An 18,465-nucleotide genomic window follows, 5' to 3' on the forward strand; every position below is an offset into this window, starting at 1 on the left:
ATCATGCCAGTTTCTCATATTGCATGAGCTGAGATGTTCAGATGTCAGCTGGGACAGCTTGCTTTCTTGCCAGAATTAATCCCTCTTTTGGCACTCCCTCATACCCACCCAAGGCCATGCCTGTGAAGGCACCTGGAGTGTTTTTAGTGGAATGTTGGAATGCAAATCTGTGAGTCGATAGAACCCTGTTTTAAGATACACATCCGAAAGCATTCCAGTGGGTCACTTAAAGTCCTCAGCCTCCAGGATATAAATTACATGAATTAGGAAATTAAATAATTGGATAATGGAGGTCTTTAATACCACTGTTCAAATAGAATTATGATCTGTGGTATAAATATTAAACTAACATGAATGTGGTCACTTAAACTGACAAAATCCAGGAAATTCTGAATTCAGGCTTTAGAGTAGCAGCCGTGTTAGTCTGTATCCGCAAAAAGAACAGGAATACTTGTGGCACCTTAGAGACTAACAAATTTATTAGAGCATAAGCTTTCATGGGTTACAGCCCACTTCACTCTACCCTCACCTCATGCCTGGATAGTTCTGGGTGCTGGAGGTGCAGATAGAGGGCAGTAGATAGCACTGATATACTCTGGAGCTTGGCAAATCACCTAACAACTCATCCATTCCTCCACTTACTCCTCAGAAAATTAATACTTAACTCACCTGCCGCTTGGGGGTTTTGCGAGGAGTGGAGAGGAAGGATAGTCCAGTGGTTAGAATGCTAGTCTAGGGCTCAGGAGAACTGGGGTCCATTCCCTGTTCCACTACAGTCTTCCTCGGCAATCTTGGTAAGTCATTGAGGCCCCGATTCTCAAAAGTATTTGGGCTCCTAACTTTGATTAAAATCAATGGAAGTTAGGAGCTGAAAAACCTTTGAGGATCTGGGCCTTAGTCCTCATCTGTAAAATAGGAGAACTACAGCTTCCTACCTTCCAGGGTTTTGTGAGGAGAAATACACTAAAGATGGTGAGGAGCTCAGATACTGTGGTGATGGAGTCATATGGCGTACCAGAGATGGATTGTGAATCTTCACTAATTAGTATTTGTAAAGAAGTTTTAGGTCCTCAGATAAAATGTGCTGGAGAAATGCTAAGTATTAAGGTGGAATCTTCATCCCCCTGAAGCCAATAGCACAACTTCATGGACTGTAGTCCAGTCCAATCCATTCCTTACCTCTTCCTGAATTTTTTTGACATCTTTCCCTTCAGGAATCTCTCTATTCCTGAGTTTAGTTTTTAGGGCGGAAACTACACTTTGTCACTACACATCTTCTCTACCTGGCTCTGCTGTCCCGTGTCCGGTGATTCTTGAAAGCTCAGTACTTTTATTTTTAAATTAATCCAATAACACTGTATAGGCCATGGCTCTGTGATGTATTCTGCATGTTGTGCTTTTAATCCTTGGTCTACTGGACCAGCATGATTATCCCTTTTACACCCCATACCAATCTTTTACACAACAGCTGCAAGAGGTCTTTTAGAGCCATTAACATCGATAGTGTCAATGTGGATTTGTGGAGCCTTTAATCTGCAGATCCATACCTGTGCAGTCACCTTGAATGCTCAAATCCTTCATGGAATTGCAGTGTGACCTTATCAAAAGTGTTTTGCATTGACTGCTTTTCTAAGAGACATAAATTAGTCATTTTATACTCTCTCTCACACACACACAAACACACACAGAGACAGAGGTTATTTTTAATTCTTCACAGAAAAGGAGGGGAGGAGAATCATAGAGACATAAGCCTTGTCATTCATTAGATATTTCTTTACACATATAGGCCCATTTTCTCCCCGGTGGCACAACTGATTTGCACTGCACATGAACACTGGACCTAATACAGGCATGCCTGATTGACACATAAGAAGATCCTACAATGGCAAAGAGCCCACATGGCTGATATTGTAGGGCCCATGGCCAATGGAAAGAGAGTGTGGCTGGGACTTCCTTGCGTCCTGGCAATCCCTGGCGCCTGTCTCAGTCCCTGTGGCCATTTGCATTTGAAGCAAGTTAGGTCAGCCTTCAGGTTGCTCTAACTTATTTAAGGACATTGGACTTGCGTACAGCTGCTCAAGAGAGAGGGAGTGCAAAGGTGATTAAAGCCACATTTGTGCTCCATCCCTCACCACCCTTCTTGGGTTGCACTGTGCACTCCATAGCCATAACCGTGGATCTGGGCTAGGCAGCATATCCCACTTATAGCGAGCGCAGATATGGGAATAAGGCAAGATGATTGGGAAGGGCATAGGGAGCGAGAAGGGGGATACAGAGAAATTAAAGCAGAATGCAGGATTCTGTAGTCTCATAGGTGAGGGGGAGCTCTGTGAAAACCATGATCTCCCTATCTAGATTTCACTGTAGCCACAGCAATATGATTGATGCAAAAGGTGTGAGAAAATCCATTATATAAAAAAGTCAGACCACATGCTGCTAAACATCTCTCTCTGCTCAATTACCTGAAATGCTGTTTTTCCATAGTTACAGGTTTCAGAGTAACAGCCATATTAGTCTGTGTTTGCAAAAAGAAAAGGGGTACTTGTGGAACCTTAGAGACTAACCAATTTATTTGAGCATAAGCTTTCGGGAGCTACAGCTCACTTCATCAGATGCATACTGTCTTCTACACTTTCCACAGTATGCATCCGATGAAGTGAGCTGTAGCTCACGAAAGCTTATGCTCAAATAAATTGGTTAGTCTCTAAGGTGCCATAAGTACTCCTTTTCTTTTTCCATAGTTATCAAGCTCACACGCCCCACGATGCCAGTCTGCTGGGCTACCACCTTTCATTGATTTCCAGTGCTAGGTTATGATCTTGCAAAGCACTCAGTGCTTCCTGCCTACTGCTGGGCATCTTCAACTCCCACTGACTTCAGCAAGAGTTGAGGGCGCTAAGCACTTTGTAGCACCAGGTCCAAAGAGCATGAAAAATGGGGGGAAGAAAACAAAACCAGGGCCATGTTAGCTTACGAGAATAAAAAGAATAAAGAAAAAAAGTGTATGCAACCAGGACATTATCACTGCTTTAGGTTGTATCTTTAGTCCTTCTGTAACTTACAAATAGCTGAATCTATTTCCAAAAGATATTGAAATTACATTTATAAAAGAGAAAACTGGTGATCCTGCAAGGAGTTCTGCATGGACGGACCTGTGCACCCACATGGAGCTCTTTGCAGGAAGGGGGCCTATAACATCACTAGAAAAAAGTCTTCTGCTCACAGAAGAGGGATGGCCTGGGGAGTGGCTGTGCATCTTAATCCCAATTGTGACACACTTAGCACCAATCTGGTGGCACCATGTCTAGCAGAGAAAGTGTAACTCAGTCTTGATTCCCAGTTAGTCTGGGACACAGCCAAAAAGCCACTTTTCCAAAAACCCAAAAAGGCCCTGCTTCCGAGATGAGACCTTGCATGCCAAATGATAGCCTAGATTGGAATGGCTTGACTGAGATATAGACCCCTGGGAGGAAAGCTTTGGAATGAGAACCTCAGTGGTAGCTGTGCTAGTGGGTATCATTCTGCTAAAGGGAATCTTACCAAACTCCAGCTTCACCGTATGAAGGAAGGCTCCAGTTTCACTGTACAAAGGGATGGTGAAGGATAATCTTGTGGCTACAGCACAGAACTAAAATCTGCTTTCCTGGGATTTATATTCCCAGATCTGTCCAGAATCCCTGTGTGACTTTGGGCCTGGATTTCCAAAAGTGGCCTCTATTGGCTGCCCAAGTTTAGAGACTGAAGGTGAAATCTTAGTCCCACTGAAGCTGATGGCAAAATGCCCATCAGTGTCAATGGACCTGGGATTGCAGACCTTGGGCCTGATTTTCCAAGGCGCTGTGCACCTATGGCTCCAGCTGAAGTCAACAAAAGCAGTGGATGTTCAGCAGCTCTGATCATCAGCCCTCTGGTATATAGAGTTGGGCATCCAGACATTCAGGTATCCAACATCTGAGTCCACGTTTGAACATGTGGGCCCTAAATCTCTCTGGGCTACAGTTTCTTCCTTTGCGAAATGAGGATGCTCGCACTTTCCTTCCTCACGGGGATGCTGTGAGGCTCAGGAGATTAATATTACGGAAGCATGGGGCAGTTTGTGGATGGAAGGGGCTATGGAAATGCTAAGTAGCACTGTCGGCAGCATCCCCACCATGTCCAAGGCTTCCCAAGGAATCAGAGGGAAAATGACAGATTTCAGGCACTGGTTATGGCAAATTTCACAGATTGTGCAGGGTTGTTAGAGGATGTTGTGAAAGTGCAAATGTAATTTGTGTTGTTTTAAATGGGTCTAGTCATTAGATATGAAAAGAAACAGCATGAAACATTGAGCCCTGCTCTGACTGTGGCTTCTCTTTTCGGAGATGTATTCATGAGGCTGCAGAGGAGAAGAGAGCAGATTTTGGTTCCAATGGAAGATCTGCCAGAAAAGCCCAATCTGCTGAGGCTACAGTGGGGATGTCCTGAAGTCCTTGAGCAGGCAGTATTCCTCCTACTGACTTCAATAAGAGATCTGGGCATGGCACGATTGTTGAATTGGGCTCATCTATGTCAGATTTATAGAGTTTCAGGAAAGTCTGGGCATAGCATCACTTCCAGACACACTAAATATAGCTTCCTGAGATAAGCAATAAAGGGGGGGGAGAGAGATTGGCAATACCTTTTATTTGCCTGATGAAAATCAGCTCAAACAAGCACACTTTCTAGAGTCATGCACACATCAGGCCATGAAAAATGGAAGTACAATAAAACAATAGACACAGCACTAGGGGATAACAATACATCCAAAAGGAAAATTACATAAAAACAAAAAATGGATATGGATTGGAGATCTCCTGGATGATAATAATAACAGAAGGAGTAAATACAATACAGGAGAGGCACCTCCTTCTTCTCTCTATTATTTGTTGCAAAGAAGGTCTCTTAGGATGTAGGAGAGCAAGTTGGGCCCTGCCTGGGGAAATCATGATCACATATTTCTATCAAGCTGTGCTTGGTGTAATAAGGGCTGATCTAGCATGGGTTCTGTGTGATGATTTTAGCATGGTTAGGCCTTTGTAGGTTAGGTTCTGTCAGCCGGGGAATGATGTGAGCAACTTTCTATCAAAAAACATGTGTAAGTCTCTTTGGCAAGAAAAATGCTACCATGGGGCCAGTTGTGCCCCCAAGATCTGTATGTGGAGGGAATCCTAGGAGCTTGATTACTATGGTGAAGGGGGAGAGGGCATAGGAGAACTTAGGTTTATAGACAGGCCCTCCAAAGGAGGATCTCAACCCTCCTGTTTGGAAGGGGAGAGAGTTCAATTGCCTTTATACAATCATCCCTCCTTTCCTAGGATGCTGCAGAGGGCTCTCCCTAAGGCCATGATCTGTGCAGGGATGTGGGAGAAATGGGCATCTCTGTGCTGGGTTGGGGTCACATACATCTCCTTTCCAGACCCATGGAGCTCCCCTGGATGGAAGTACAGCCTGGGCCTTATCACTTGGTCTGTGCCGCACTCTTTGCACAAGGGATCCCCCTTTAAGGGGTGCAAGGAGGTCCCTGAGACAGCTGTGGCCAGAGAAGCAACCCTGAGAAGGACAATAGCCAGTGGCTCAGAGTCATATTCCCTGATCATACAATCAGGGAGGAACTCCACTCCCTATCTGGTTTTCTTCTGCCTTAGGCTCCTGCAGAGGCTGTACTATGGAAAAGGATGACCCAGTCCACAATTCAGAAGACACATGACCTTAGAAAATCAATATTCATATTAAGAATCCTTCAAGCCACATCCTTAACTCCTCAATCAGGAAAAAAAATCATATTGACATCCCTTCTGAAATCTCACTGAACTTTTTGCCAAGCAGGAGTTTAGGAGGGGGATCATCTTTGGGAGCTGAAAACCCTGGACACGGAGAAGTTCAAACATTCTTCATTCTTGGGTGGTTTTAAAGGGTCTTTCTAAAGACCTGATCTGGCCCCTTTGAACTCAACAAGGGCTTTGCTATCGACTACAGTGGGAGCAGGAGCTGGTCTTTAGAATAAATAAGTCACACGCGCCCAATCCTACATACCCTTATTCACTCACAACCCAGTTCAGCAAGACACAAGCATGTGTCTGACTTTCAGCATGTGAATAGTCCCATAGACATCAATGAGATATTCCCATGCTTAAAGTTATGTGTCTTCCTAAACTGAAGTCTCAGGTAGTAGGCAATTGGATTAATCACGTGAGAGTAAGGACTACCTGAGTCAGGAAGGGTTTGCAGGATTAGGGTCTGGAAGTGTAACTATCTCCCCTCAAGAAATACTCACTGTCGTGTTGTCTTTTTACCCTTCTTAATAGCCTCTGGGGATTCAGTATGGTTTTCTGATGTGTAAAAAGGCCTGATCAATGCACAGTCGCCTTTCTGTCCTTTCTCAGTTTATTAAGATAAAACTGTAGGAGAAGAATCCTTTCTGTGGCAAGCTATTTATTATTTCAGTCCTGCTATGTTTTGCTATTTCTCCACCATGGGTCCTTTGTGTTATCATTTTGTTTGAAAATATTTGCATCCATGGAGTTTTCAAAAACAGGAGCTAACACAAACAAAGTAGGAAACTGAAATAAATTACACAGAGGCGAGGTTCTTGCAGACACAGCAGCAGTCCAACCTTTTCCACTCTGTTCCCAGCTGATATCAGAGAATTTAACTCAAACCAGCATAATACCAGCCTGTTCCTGTTGTTTTTGAAGTGGCATTTTTACATTCTGATGCCAGGGTGCCTGACCCAAAAGTGCAGCGTGAGACTTCTGTATTCATGTTCTAAAGAATGTTCCTGCCGCACCCATAAAAATAAAACTAACCTTCAAACATTTCCAGCAAATATAAATACAGCAAAAGCTCCTTAAATCCAGAGCCTTCCAGGCGAGGTAATTTGGTGTTTTCTGTGGGCATATTCGTTTCAGCTGAAATAAAATGTGTTTCATTGTGTTAGACTGCATTAATTGGTGCATGTCAGATTATGTTCAGTGAACAGGTCAGAAAACTCTAAATGGCTTTGTGTCCATTTAGAGGTCTGACTTCTTGTTTTAGGTATTATAGACACTTTTTTCTTTGATTGTTTTTTTATTTCTTTCATGGCTGCTGATTTGAATAACAATAGTGAAGTTAATATGAGGTTTTCTCACCACTTTGGGCATAATCCTACTTTTCTTGAGTACAATCAAGGAATGCTTTAATGGGCCATTTGTTTCTTCAGCATCATGATGTCCCAGCTACCACCATATTCTGACATACTGCAACAAGTTCTCTTTTGCGTTTATTTAAAGGAAAAATGCAACTGATCATTCATGGTGCCAAAGTCACATTCTGTTCCCAGCGAAGCCAATGGCAACGCTCCTAATGACTTCAGAGGGAGAAGGAGAAGGTCCAGAGTGGTACACTAAACTTTGCTATTTAGCTTAACGGAAACTGGGGAGGTACCACATTATGATCAAATGGGTCTTTCCCATCTCTTATTTGTGTGATATTATTATCCTGTTGTGTAGGTGCTTTGCAGCATGAAGCATGCCATCTAACATGGGGTGTATCTGGCCCACTCCTTGGGCCACTCAATGGCTCCCTCTCCTCCGGAGGCCCTCCCACAGAGACTGTGCTTGCAGTTGGCTTTTATGTGGGGTTGTGCAAAACCCAATCTGAATTGTTGCACCTATCTCTGGGGATTTTCTCTGCCACTTGCTCTCTGGCCTATTCTGGAACTCAGGAGACCTCGGTTCTACTCATAGCTTGGCCGCTGACCTGCTGGATGCCCTTGGGCAAGTCATGTCACTGCTCTGTGCCTCAGTTTCCCCACCTGTAAAATGGGGATAAGGATACTGACCTCTTTGGTAAAGTATTTTGAGATCTATGGATGAAAAGCACTATATACGAGCTACGTATTTTTATCTGTGACCAATGTTCCCTCTAATTTTTGACAGGCCGTGTGCACAACAAATTTCTTCTGTGCAAATTGTTGTGCTTCTGGCAAACTGTTGTGTGCACGGCGTTTCGCCGTGTGCGCAGGGTTTAGGATCTGTGTGCGAGCGCACACGCGCACAGCTTAGAGGGAACAGTGTCTGTGACATGTGTAAAGATATCTGGATAAGTTTACAGAGATCTAGAATATCTCAGAATGTAGCAAAGCATGTGCTTTGATTGAAGAACTTGGTGCAAGATATGGCCCATTAAGTCCTCTCGACATCTAACTTCTACTTATTAATGATTCATATGTGATTTATGTCCAAAGCTAAAATACTAAAAATACTAAAATAAATCCATGAATGTGTGTGTACATTTTAAAATGAATTTTGCTGTGACTGTGTTACCCCCTTTTTTCTGTCACAAATATTCTAGTTAACGCGTTTGCTGGAAGAAACAGCAAAATAAAGACTAAATTTAAGAAACCTGCCACCTGTTCTTAGAGAACTTGCAAAGAGAAAAGGAGGTGAAGCCGGATCAGTAAATTCATTGCCCCGCACTATTTACAGAGCTCTGCTCACATATGATCGTATGCATGTGTGGTACATGCAGAACGGTGGGTCTGTCCGTATATCCTCTGCTTCTGCGTGGGCACTGGTGCCCATAAGGAGTAGAATCATAGAATCATAGAATCATAGAACATCAGGGTTGGAAGGGACCCCAGAAGGTCATCTAGTCCAACCCCCTGCTCGAAGCAGGACCAATTCCCAGTTAAATCATCCCAGCCAGGGCTTTGTCAAGCCTGACCTTAAAAACCTCTAAGGAAGGAGATTCTACCACCTCCCTAGGTAACGCATTCCAGTGTTTCACCACCCTCTTAGTGAAAAAGTTTTTCCTAATATCCAGTCTAAACCTCCCCCACTGCAACTTGAAGTGCAGGGTGGGTTTTTGCAGCTGCCCAAGTTGGCTGCAAAGGCCGGATCCCAAACCCATTGACGTCAATGGCAAGGCTCCCACTGCCTGCAAAGATTCGGGATCAGAGCCTCTATCGGGCATTGCCTTTTTAAGATGTGGCCCCACACTCCCGCCCTCCTCTCCCTCCTCCCCAGCAAGCGGTTCCCTGGAGGGGGCTCTTTCACTTGCTCCACGACCTCACGCCTGGGAGAGGCAGCTGCTCTCTCAGCCCGGCTGCTGGCAGAGACGGCGGAGGGGGCTGCCCAGCCCCTGGATGAGGCTGAAGGTAGTTGGACCCGGAGATGGTAGCGGGCAGATAGATCCCAGTGAATCAGCCCCTCTTCTTGGTCTGGTGCTTTCGGCTTCCAGCGGCTGGAGGGACCCGCTGGGCTTGGGGAGGATGGGATGCTGCACCGGGCGCTGTACCTTGATTTTCCTCTGCACTTTACAGCTGGTGAGTAGCCGGTTCTTTCCTCGTGTCTCTTCCTCACGCCGGGACAATCAGCCGGGCTCCTAGCCACCCCAGTGGGGAAGCCCCTTCGCAGCCACACACCCCCACACACCCCTTATCCACCGGGAGGGTGCAGATCCAGGGAAACTTTTACAGACCGCTCCTGCCCGGCTTGATCCGGGAGCGGAATCGACACGAGTTGGCACCGATTCTCTACACCCACAAGTGTGTGTGTGTGTGTGGGGGGGGATTGTTGTGTCTGTCTGCGCCCGGATCAACCCTGCTTCTCAAACAGAAGGGGAGCAAGCAACTCATTTTGATTGAGCGACGAGGCACAAACCTAGGAGGGGGAAAGGAGGGGGGGGGGGGGCATCAGGCTCAGAACAAAAGATTCCCGGGATCTAACTCCACTCTCAAACTGCATTGCTAAGAAAATTAGGGATTCCCCGAATTTTGGTAGGCATTTTGAAAATTGAAGTCCCACGCAGCTGCTTTCCTAATAATTGTTTATTACAATGATTCATTTTATTACAGAATTGGGTCCCGTTTAACTTTCAGCCTTTCGATTTATATTTTGAAAGGGGTGGGGGAGTCCGGATGTAATCCGGAATTGCCAGTGACTCTTCTTTTCTGGGGTGACTTCATTATTTTATTTGTTTATTTAAAATGGGGGGGCACCTTTAAAAAAAGTCTTTAACTTGTAAGGTCACCCTTCTTTAAAAAAAAAAAAATTAAACCTGATGTTAAAAGTCGAGAATTCTCATAATGATCAGCAGCAACAGCAAAAAGTTGAAAAGTGCTGAAATAATCAAGATATCAAAGAGGCCAAAGGTACTAATATATAAGGTTGCAATGAAAGATTAATTTAATATGCACTTCTTCACTGATTGTATGTGTTCTTGCATATTTGAAACTACTTATTTAAAACATTCTCCTCATTAATTGTACAAATATATATAATCAGAAGCAAACTCCCTTAACGTCTGAAATACTGGTTTTCATACATCATGGCTTTCTGTCACATCTGCATATATGTCAATGCTGAACTGTGATAAACAAAGGTCTGGTTGTTTTATGATTGTCTGTGCATCTAGCTTGTATCTGGAGGTTCCCCATGTCAATTGCTAATAGGCTCCAGGGTTTCTCTTGCCTTAAAAAGGAAATGCCATTCCTTTATTACATTGGGAAGTGCGTTTTTTCGAAATTTGTTTTATTTTGGAGCATAATCTCTAGACCTTGTTGAGGAAAGGAGCCAGTTGATTTTAAACTCCGTAGTAAATTAGTGCCACTGAGTACTCTAGTTAAACCTGTGTTTTGGAATTGTTTACCGTAACCGTAATTTATTTTCCCTGAAGGGACAGTTCTGTGGAGGAAAGAATCTCTCATTTAGCAGAAACTGGAAGTTGCTAGTTTTTAAAACCTAAACCATTGGTCTAAAATTTGTGTGCGGAGAGTGAAGTTTGGGCTATTCATTGTGACTAGCCTAACCAAGAGATATAAGATTTGACTTGTGGATAAATAAAACAAGGAATGAGGTTCTGTTGTTTGAATGAAGCATATTACTAGACACGTTTTATGATGATAATGACAGCAATGAGTATTTAGTCTTTTGGGGTGTGTGTTCTTCCCTGTAATTTTTCACCCATTCTGTACAGAAGAAAGAGACTGTAACCATGTTAACATTTGAATAAATTAGTGTTTGAACACCTAATTGTCTCTTAAATCCAGCAGTGTATCGGCCTGCTTTAAAAAAAACAACGGCTGGTGCTGCTCTTATTTTTGACAAGCGTGGGAGTTTTCTGGTATCCAGGATACTGGAACAAAGAACCCTGAGCATTTTTTTTCCTTAGGACCCTCCTCCTTGCAAAAAAGAAGCAGCTTCTTTGCCCATTCTTAAGCAGGTTTCGATGCCTCTGTCTTGGTGATTGCCCATGGTACTTGCCTTGGTAAATTGGTAGAGATGAAAAATGTGAAGTATGGGGAGGAAATTCCTGAAGCTCTGTCCTGATCATAGAATCATAGAATATCAGGGTTGGAAGGGACCTCACGAGGTCATCTACTCCAACCCCCTGCTCAAAGCAGGATGAGTGTGTGGTCATGAGTTGTTGGCTAAACTCCCAGTAAGTTACTGGGGGAAGCTGTGAGACCTTTTCCTGCTACATTTCCAGCTCTCCTTGTGTGTAAATTGTCACCTCATTTATACAGCAATATAGCTAAGTGAGCTGCAATAGAATGAGATACTGTACGTAATGGAATCAATTAATACAAAAACCAGAAGCGATCAGACCATCATCATTAATAAATTATAAAGATGTGAACTTTCTTTGATCGTTGCATGTCCCTGTTCTATTTCACTTGCTATTTTGATCTCTCTTTATTCTTCCTTTAGTGCTTCCAGACACTGTGCTTCCCATAACAAAAGTCCTGGGGTGAAATCCTGGCTCTACTGAAGTCAATGAGAGTTTTGCCATTGACATCAGTGGGGTAAGAATTTCACCCCTGGTACTTCAAACCTTAATTGAATGCTTTTATACTACTTTGTTTGGAAACTGCATATTCTACTATATATTTCTCTAGTGCAATAACTGACTTTATTGGGAGTTTTTATAAATAATAAATACAAGAAAAGCAAGAGTTCAATTTGCAATGGCTTGTGGAAGTCCTATTACTGCTTATGTGCAAGTAGTTGGATAACTGCCAGTTGTGGATGGAAGTGTTCACAGATCCTGAAATGTTCACAGATTATAGCACAAATGTATGCCTGAAAAAATAAAATATCTTAGTATATTAATCATTGTTCTTTGTTGTTCTCCTGATTAAAAATGTTTGTCAGCCAACTGGATAGCAGAAGCAACAACATGTGAATTAGGTGATCAGCTACACCACATGAATACCAAATAGATCACCAGCAATGCACAGGCTGCAAACTCTTTGTTTAAACTATATAGAGCAAGCTAATGAATATGTTTGAAGAGAATCAGGATTGAGTCTCAGCTGATTCGCTGATCAGAAAGAAGCTACGTTTGTAATGAATAATTTGACTAACTCTAACCTTAAACTGTCGTCCACCTGAAGGTTCCAAATTAAGGTTTTGCTCCTTCGTGGCTCTGTGCTGGTGAGCATAGTGAAAGAAAGAGCTCTTCTGGTGCTCGTCTTCCCTGCCACCCCTATGCAAGCAGCAGAGCAAGGTAGCACCACTGGTCATGATCCAGCGTGGCCTTCAGTGGAACCTGAGCACAAGCTTAACAGTAAGCACATGTGTGTTGCTAAATCAGGACCATAATGCATAGAAGAGAATTGTATGAAGTGGGCTCAGCTAACATGCAGCCTGCCCCCCCCATTCCTAAGGGGGAACCCATATTCAGTAGGCTGACGGCTAGCTATTAATACACCTACCCTGTAATACATTTGTGCCCTGGACACAGAGCATAGTTACTCCCACAGCATAGTGCCCCAGACCTGCCAGCAGAAAACCACAAGGCAGTATCTTTGGTCTCCATCACCGTGCCTGTCAAGGGAGGAGTTGGTTCTAGGACTGGCAATCTGTCCTTTTAATTCACACTGTAAGGGCCCAGTAGTGTGAATTAAGGATGGATGGACACAACTGGTTTTATTGTCTTTATATCACTTTAACTCAGAAACTGATGTTACCTGAATGGACTCCCCCTCCTCCCCCCCGCCATGAATCTTTGTGGAAATAAGAATATTAGGGAAAGCTTAAGCAAAACCTAAACAGGTTGTATGTTTTCTCAGTGAGGGAGTGGTACCTGGTCTCCATCCCTGTTAAGTGTGTTAGAGAAATGTGCAGTATAGAAATTAATGATAGAAAAGATTTCTAGTGCAGGATTTCACAATCTATGTGGAATACTGCAGAGTGCATCACTCTGGACCCCCAAAATATTGTGGGATTGGTGGGTCCCAGCAAGAAACCGTGGACAGTTGCTAGGTTCCAGACAGGAAACATTTTAATAACTGGTGATCCAGTCCTTCCTTCCTGCCAGTAAGCAGATTGTTCACAATCGTATATTTCTTAGAGTAATAAGTGATTGTGTGTGCTGAAGGTGCCATCTGAATTTAGTTCAACTAGACCAGGCATGGAAAAATTCCCTCCCTCCCCATAATCCATCCCAATAAATTAAATAATTGTTGTTTAAATTCAGTCCATGGGTTGGGAGTATGGATACCAAGCATAAACCTGGAGGCAATTTTACAGATACATTTAGAACCCCTTCTTCTCAGAGGCTCTATATGGAAAAAATGACAAACATTTCATATTAACAGTGAGAGAGGAGCCCACTCAGAATTTCTACTCACAGAAACAAACCAAAAGTAACTATATCCATGTATTTATTTCTTCTCTCTGTCTCTCTGCCCCCCTCCCACCCCCTTTTCTGACAATGTCTTTTTAAATGTCTTACAGAAGTGGGTGATCAATTCTGGAAACTATCTGAAATTAGTATAGATCCTTCTCTAGCTACCTTCTCTAATGACTAACATGGCCATGTCATCTTGATCTAGCAGAAAGTTGATAAACTAAAACACTGGACAATTTTTAAAAGGTACATAGGCCTTTGGGATTGCACAGGGTGTAAATCAGAACAGAATATGGCCAAAAATGAATGAACATATAAAATATGTAAAGTTTATAAAATGTATACACTTCCCACTCCATTTCCTACATTAAAGGTAGCAACAGACCTGGATACTGATTTTAGATCCACCCACTCTCAATCTCCAACAGGGGCAAAATTTGGTTTCACATACGGGTCCCAACTTTGCAGCTGGTTCTTGGCCCCTCTTTATATATTGAACTGAACCAAGCACCCCAAAACTTTGGGGAAGTTCATACCAGGCTGTCAGCTGTAATCCATATGCTTCTTGGGGCAGGAACTATCTCTCTGATGTCCTACAGTCCCAAGCACACTGTCTGAACTGAAAAGCAATCAAATATTAGACTCTGCCTGGCCTCTGCATGATTGGGGGTTGGGAGAGGGAGAGGGAGAGGGTATAAGGAGCCTTCACCTGCACTTTGCATAGCCTGGTTAAGAGCCAAGCGGAAGTACATTCCCTGAACTTTTGGAAATGCAGGGATTGCTCCCTCGCTATTCTCTGGGAGTGCCCAGCATGCCAAAGTTGTGTGGGAGGAGGCGGCAGGGACATTCTTACCTTTGCGCTCCCAGACCAGCCCATGGAGCAGAGACGGCACTGCTGGGAGAGTTAGATACATCCCCTGAAGAGGTACTGTATGCTGCCTGAGGCTCCGCCAGGGTGGTATCGTAGAATCATAGACATGGAGGATTGGAAGGATGATTTCACACAGTTGCTAATGCTGTGCTGTGCCTAACTGGCAGATTTGAACTCAGAGTAGTTAAAACAAAAGCAGGTGCCCAAATGAGCAGAGCGCCCACTTCTCATCATACTGATCAGAATCATCCCACTGTTACCTTGTGCTCCCCCATCTTTTGATCACCTTCATCTGTTGTCTCTCATCTTATACTTAGATTGTAAATGCTTCAAAGCAGGGGCTGTCTTCTTGTTATGTTTGTACAGCTCCTAGCACAATGGGGTCCTGGTCCCCATCTGTGGTCCTGAAGCACTGCCACAAATTATACAATAAGTATAACAGCCCTATTAAACAGAAGGTGTTTCCTGAGTGTGAGTGCCGGACAAAGTAAAGTTAAGGCTGTTGCAATAACGGGCTTGGTGTAAAAATTTTCACTGAAACTGGTCTTTGGTGGAAAACTGATGTTTTGACTAAATGAATGTCACCATGGAAAGTGTCTGCTTTCCATGGACAATTCTGAGTTTTCATCAAAATCCCAAAAACGTTTTGGCTGAAAATGTGTCCAGTTTTGGTTGGTTTGCTTTTTGACAAAAAGGTCAAAATTTTCTGTGGAGAAAAGCACAGTTCTCCAAGCAGTTCTCGTCAGTAATGATTCAGACAGGGCGTTCCACTGCAAAGCGGGAGAGCAGCACAAGGGCAGCGTTTCTTGTACAAGATTTGGTATTTCAAAGATGCTTGCATCCAGCGTTCACACTGCTCAGACAATCCAGATTCATACTTTCCATTGTGGCAGTAGATTGACAGCGACTTGCAGGAATCCTGTGCTTTTGTGTTCTCTAAACCAACCCATTCCGAGGTTTCAGACCATGAATGAAATCTGGGAAGGTCCAAAATAAAAACAATTCTCTCCGCCCTTCAACCTCTTTTTCTTAAAGTGTTTTTGCACAAGCTTGGTCTGGTGATCTTCTTGTACATTTTAAATGGATTGGAAACACAAATAATGCACATCAGAAATTCTTCTTTGACTTCTGCTGCTGTGGCTGATGGATGTGATGTTGTGATGTGGTTTCTACTATATTCTGGGGATGTGTGTAATTGGATTGTACTGTTATTTTGCTAACTGAATTTCCTCCCACATAATTAGGGCCCAGCCAAATTCACGGCTGTGAAAAACGCATCACGGACTGTGAAACCTGGTCTCCCCCCGTGAAGTCTGGTCTTTTGTGTGCTCTTACTCTATACTATAGAGATTTCATGGGGGAGACCAGTGTATCTCAAATTGGGGGTCCTGACCCAAAAGGGAGTTTCAGGGGGGGGTCACAAGGTGATTTTAAGGGGGTCACGGTATTGCGACCCTTACTTCTGTGCTGCCTTTAGAGCTGGGCGGCCGGAGAGCGGCAGCAGTTGGCCGGGCGCCCAGTTCTGAAGGCAGTGCCCCGCCAGCAGCAGCGCAAAAGTAAGGATGGCAAGACCAGACCAGGCCACCCTTACTTCTGCCCTGCTGCTGGCGGTGGCTCTGCTTCCAGAGCTGGGCTCCCGGCCAGCAGCCGTCGCTCTCCAGCTGCCCAGCTCTGAAGGCAGAGCCGTCGCCAGCAGCAGCAGCGCAGAAGTAAGGGTAGCAGTACCGCAAACCCCCCCCCCAACACACACACAATAACTTTGCAACCCCCCAAAAGCTCCTTTTTTGGGTCAGGACCCCTACAATTACAACACTGTTAAATTTCAGATTTAAATAGCTGAAATCATGAAATTTACGATTTTTAAAAACCTACGACCATGAAATTGACCAAAATGGACCATGAATTTGGTAGGTCCCTACATCACATAATCCAACCAGTCGTGACAGATTTATAACTAAATCAAGAACTTTCATTTGGGACTACATCTATCATGTGATTAAATCCACTGGTGGTATATAGGACGGTTCGCCTTGCTGCACTGAGTGGGAAAAAAAGCCAGAGCTGGCCAAACACAAGAATATCCTCTTCAGACTCAAACAACTTCTCTCTCCTGTTGTTTTCACTCTAGGTGCCTTATCTGATTTCTTTAAATTTTACTTTGCCACTGGGATGAGATCACTGGAGATGCAACTTCATGGGTATTTTCCTATATCACCATATTTCCTGCACTTTTTAGCTGCCCCTTGTTTAGATTTTCCTGTTCATATCACCCCTGTGCTCTACCTTTCATCTCTCCCTTCTCTCCATACATTTGAGCTTTTATGGCACAGCTCTGCCAACGGACCGGGACTTGGCCTTTCTTTGCACTGGGCTTGTTTCTGCCACCCTTACTCACATTGAGAAGTAATTACTTAAACAAATAATCTCATTGACCTCAACAGGGTTACCCCCATGAGTAGTGTGATACTCAGCATAAAGGGCTGCAAAACTGGGTCAGTTATAAGTAACAGATAAAGAGAACCTCACCTCAGGTTTGGCCTATAAATCCATTGAGGTTATTTGGGACCTGGATCCACCCAAAACTCCCCCCCCCCCCGGCTCCCCGGCTGACTTTCCCCCAGTGGCTCTCATTTTTCCTCCCACCTCTGAGGCCCTGCTGATAAAATCCATCCCACCTCAGGGGTGTCTGGCTGGCAATAGTCACAGCCTTGCCTGGCCACAGCCTGCTGCTCTGCTTCTCACTTGTTTCTTCCAATGGGCCCCTATGCCTCCAGGGCACAGATTTTATAGATTTTGCCTCTTAATCCAGCCTTACTGATGGATTTTATTTATAAACTGCCCTGCCCCCGCCCCCCAAAAGAGAGAGAGAGAGAGAGAGAGAGAGAGAAAAATAAAAAGACAATGCCCTCTCAGTGGTGTGTTAGATGCAAACAGGCTGCGCCTTGCACCTCTCCATTTTCTCATTTGACCTCTTTCCCATGCTCTGTCCAGTTACCCCATATGCTATGCAGTGTTCTTCATAACTCTTGATCTTGATTAACTGCTACATGGGCAGGTGGCCCGTGAATACAACAGCACAAGGTGATCCTGGAGGGGAAAAGAGCGGGTCCCAGTGGCAGCAGATTACCACGCTTCCATTTCTGCTGACAGCATAAGGAAAAGATGAATCCAAATAACAAAGACGAGGGGCCTCTCTAGCTGCATTGGAGAGAGCATTATTATGTAGGTCCGGAATGGTGAAATATGTCTGTGAGGAGTGGAGCAACTCCGATATTGTTCATTCTCTTTCCCACCTCTCCATCCCTGAAATGTATCATACCAACCTTGAGGTGTAGTTCATCTCTACAGATCTGTTCTCTGCTTTGTGGTTTACTTCCTTTTATTTTCCATAAGAACGGACAAGGGTCTGTTGCTATCCCAGGGTTGAACCCCTTTCCTCTGTGCTGTGTCTGGGCGCTGGCTCAGATGGAATTCCCCTGGAAATGGGGCGTTCAGCTCAAGAGAACATCCAGTGTAGCCCAGTGACATCCCACAAGCAGAGCTGAGGTTGTTCCAGTCTGTGTTACATAAGGAGACTAAGTACTTTTTTACTGGGGTGTAAAAGGCAGCATTTCCAAGAACCTGCTGCAGGGGACTGTCAAACAGGAGATCTTGGAAGGATAAAACTAGAGAGCAAAAGGCCTGATTCTCATTTCTGCTACATCAGGGTAAATCTAGAGTAACTCCACTGCAGTAGGGATAGTTTAAGGTGTTGTTCATGACCTGTCAAATCCTAAATGACATGGGACATGCCTATTCCCCACAGATGTACCACCGCAGTTGTGATCAATGAAATTTGTTCTGCCTTCTTATAAAAGAGAAGGTGGGGACAGGGCATTACCTGCCTCAGACTCTGGAACTTGTCCCGCTCACCACATGGTCCAAAATAGTCCGAACAGGACTACTAGTGCTGGTTGAAA

The 18,465-nt window shown here is 44.1% G+C and overlaps 1 protein-coding gene across 5 annotated transcripts in view; it reads left to right on the top strand.

The window, feature by feature from the left end:
- Positions 1–8,932: 8,932 nt before the first annotated feature.
- Positions 8,933–18,465, top strand: part of NKAIN4 (sodium/potassium transporting ATPase interacting 4) — a gene marked incomplete at its 3' end in the record, with an annotated part of 81,851 nt that continues 72,318 nt past the window's right edge. Inside the window, exon 1 of one of the 5 annotated variants that reach the window (XM_084645327.1) lies at positions 8,933–9,325. In XM_084645327.1, the coding sequence (XP_084501453.1) occupies positions 9,277–9,325 (49 nt within the window). In that variant the 5' untranslated portion in view covers positions 8,933–9,276. The remainder of the gene's footprint in view (positions 9,326–18,465) is intronic. The other 4 variants (XM_084645325.1, XM_084645324.1, XM_084645326.1 and 1 more) reach the window with 4 other exon arrangements.

The sequence above is a fragment of the Lepidochelys olivacea genome, assembly GCF_965140295.1.
Source record: "Lepidochelys olivacea isolate rLepOli2 genome assembly, chromosome: 13".
Classification (NCBI taxonomy): Eukaryota; Metazoa; Chordata; order Testudines; family Cheloniidae; genus Lepidochelys; species Lepidochelys olivacea.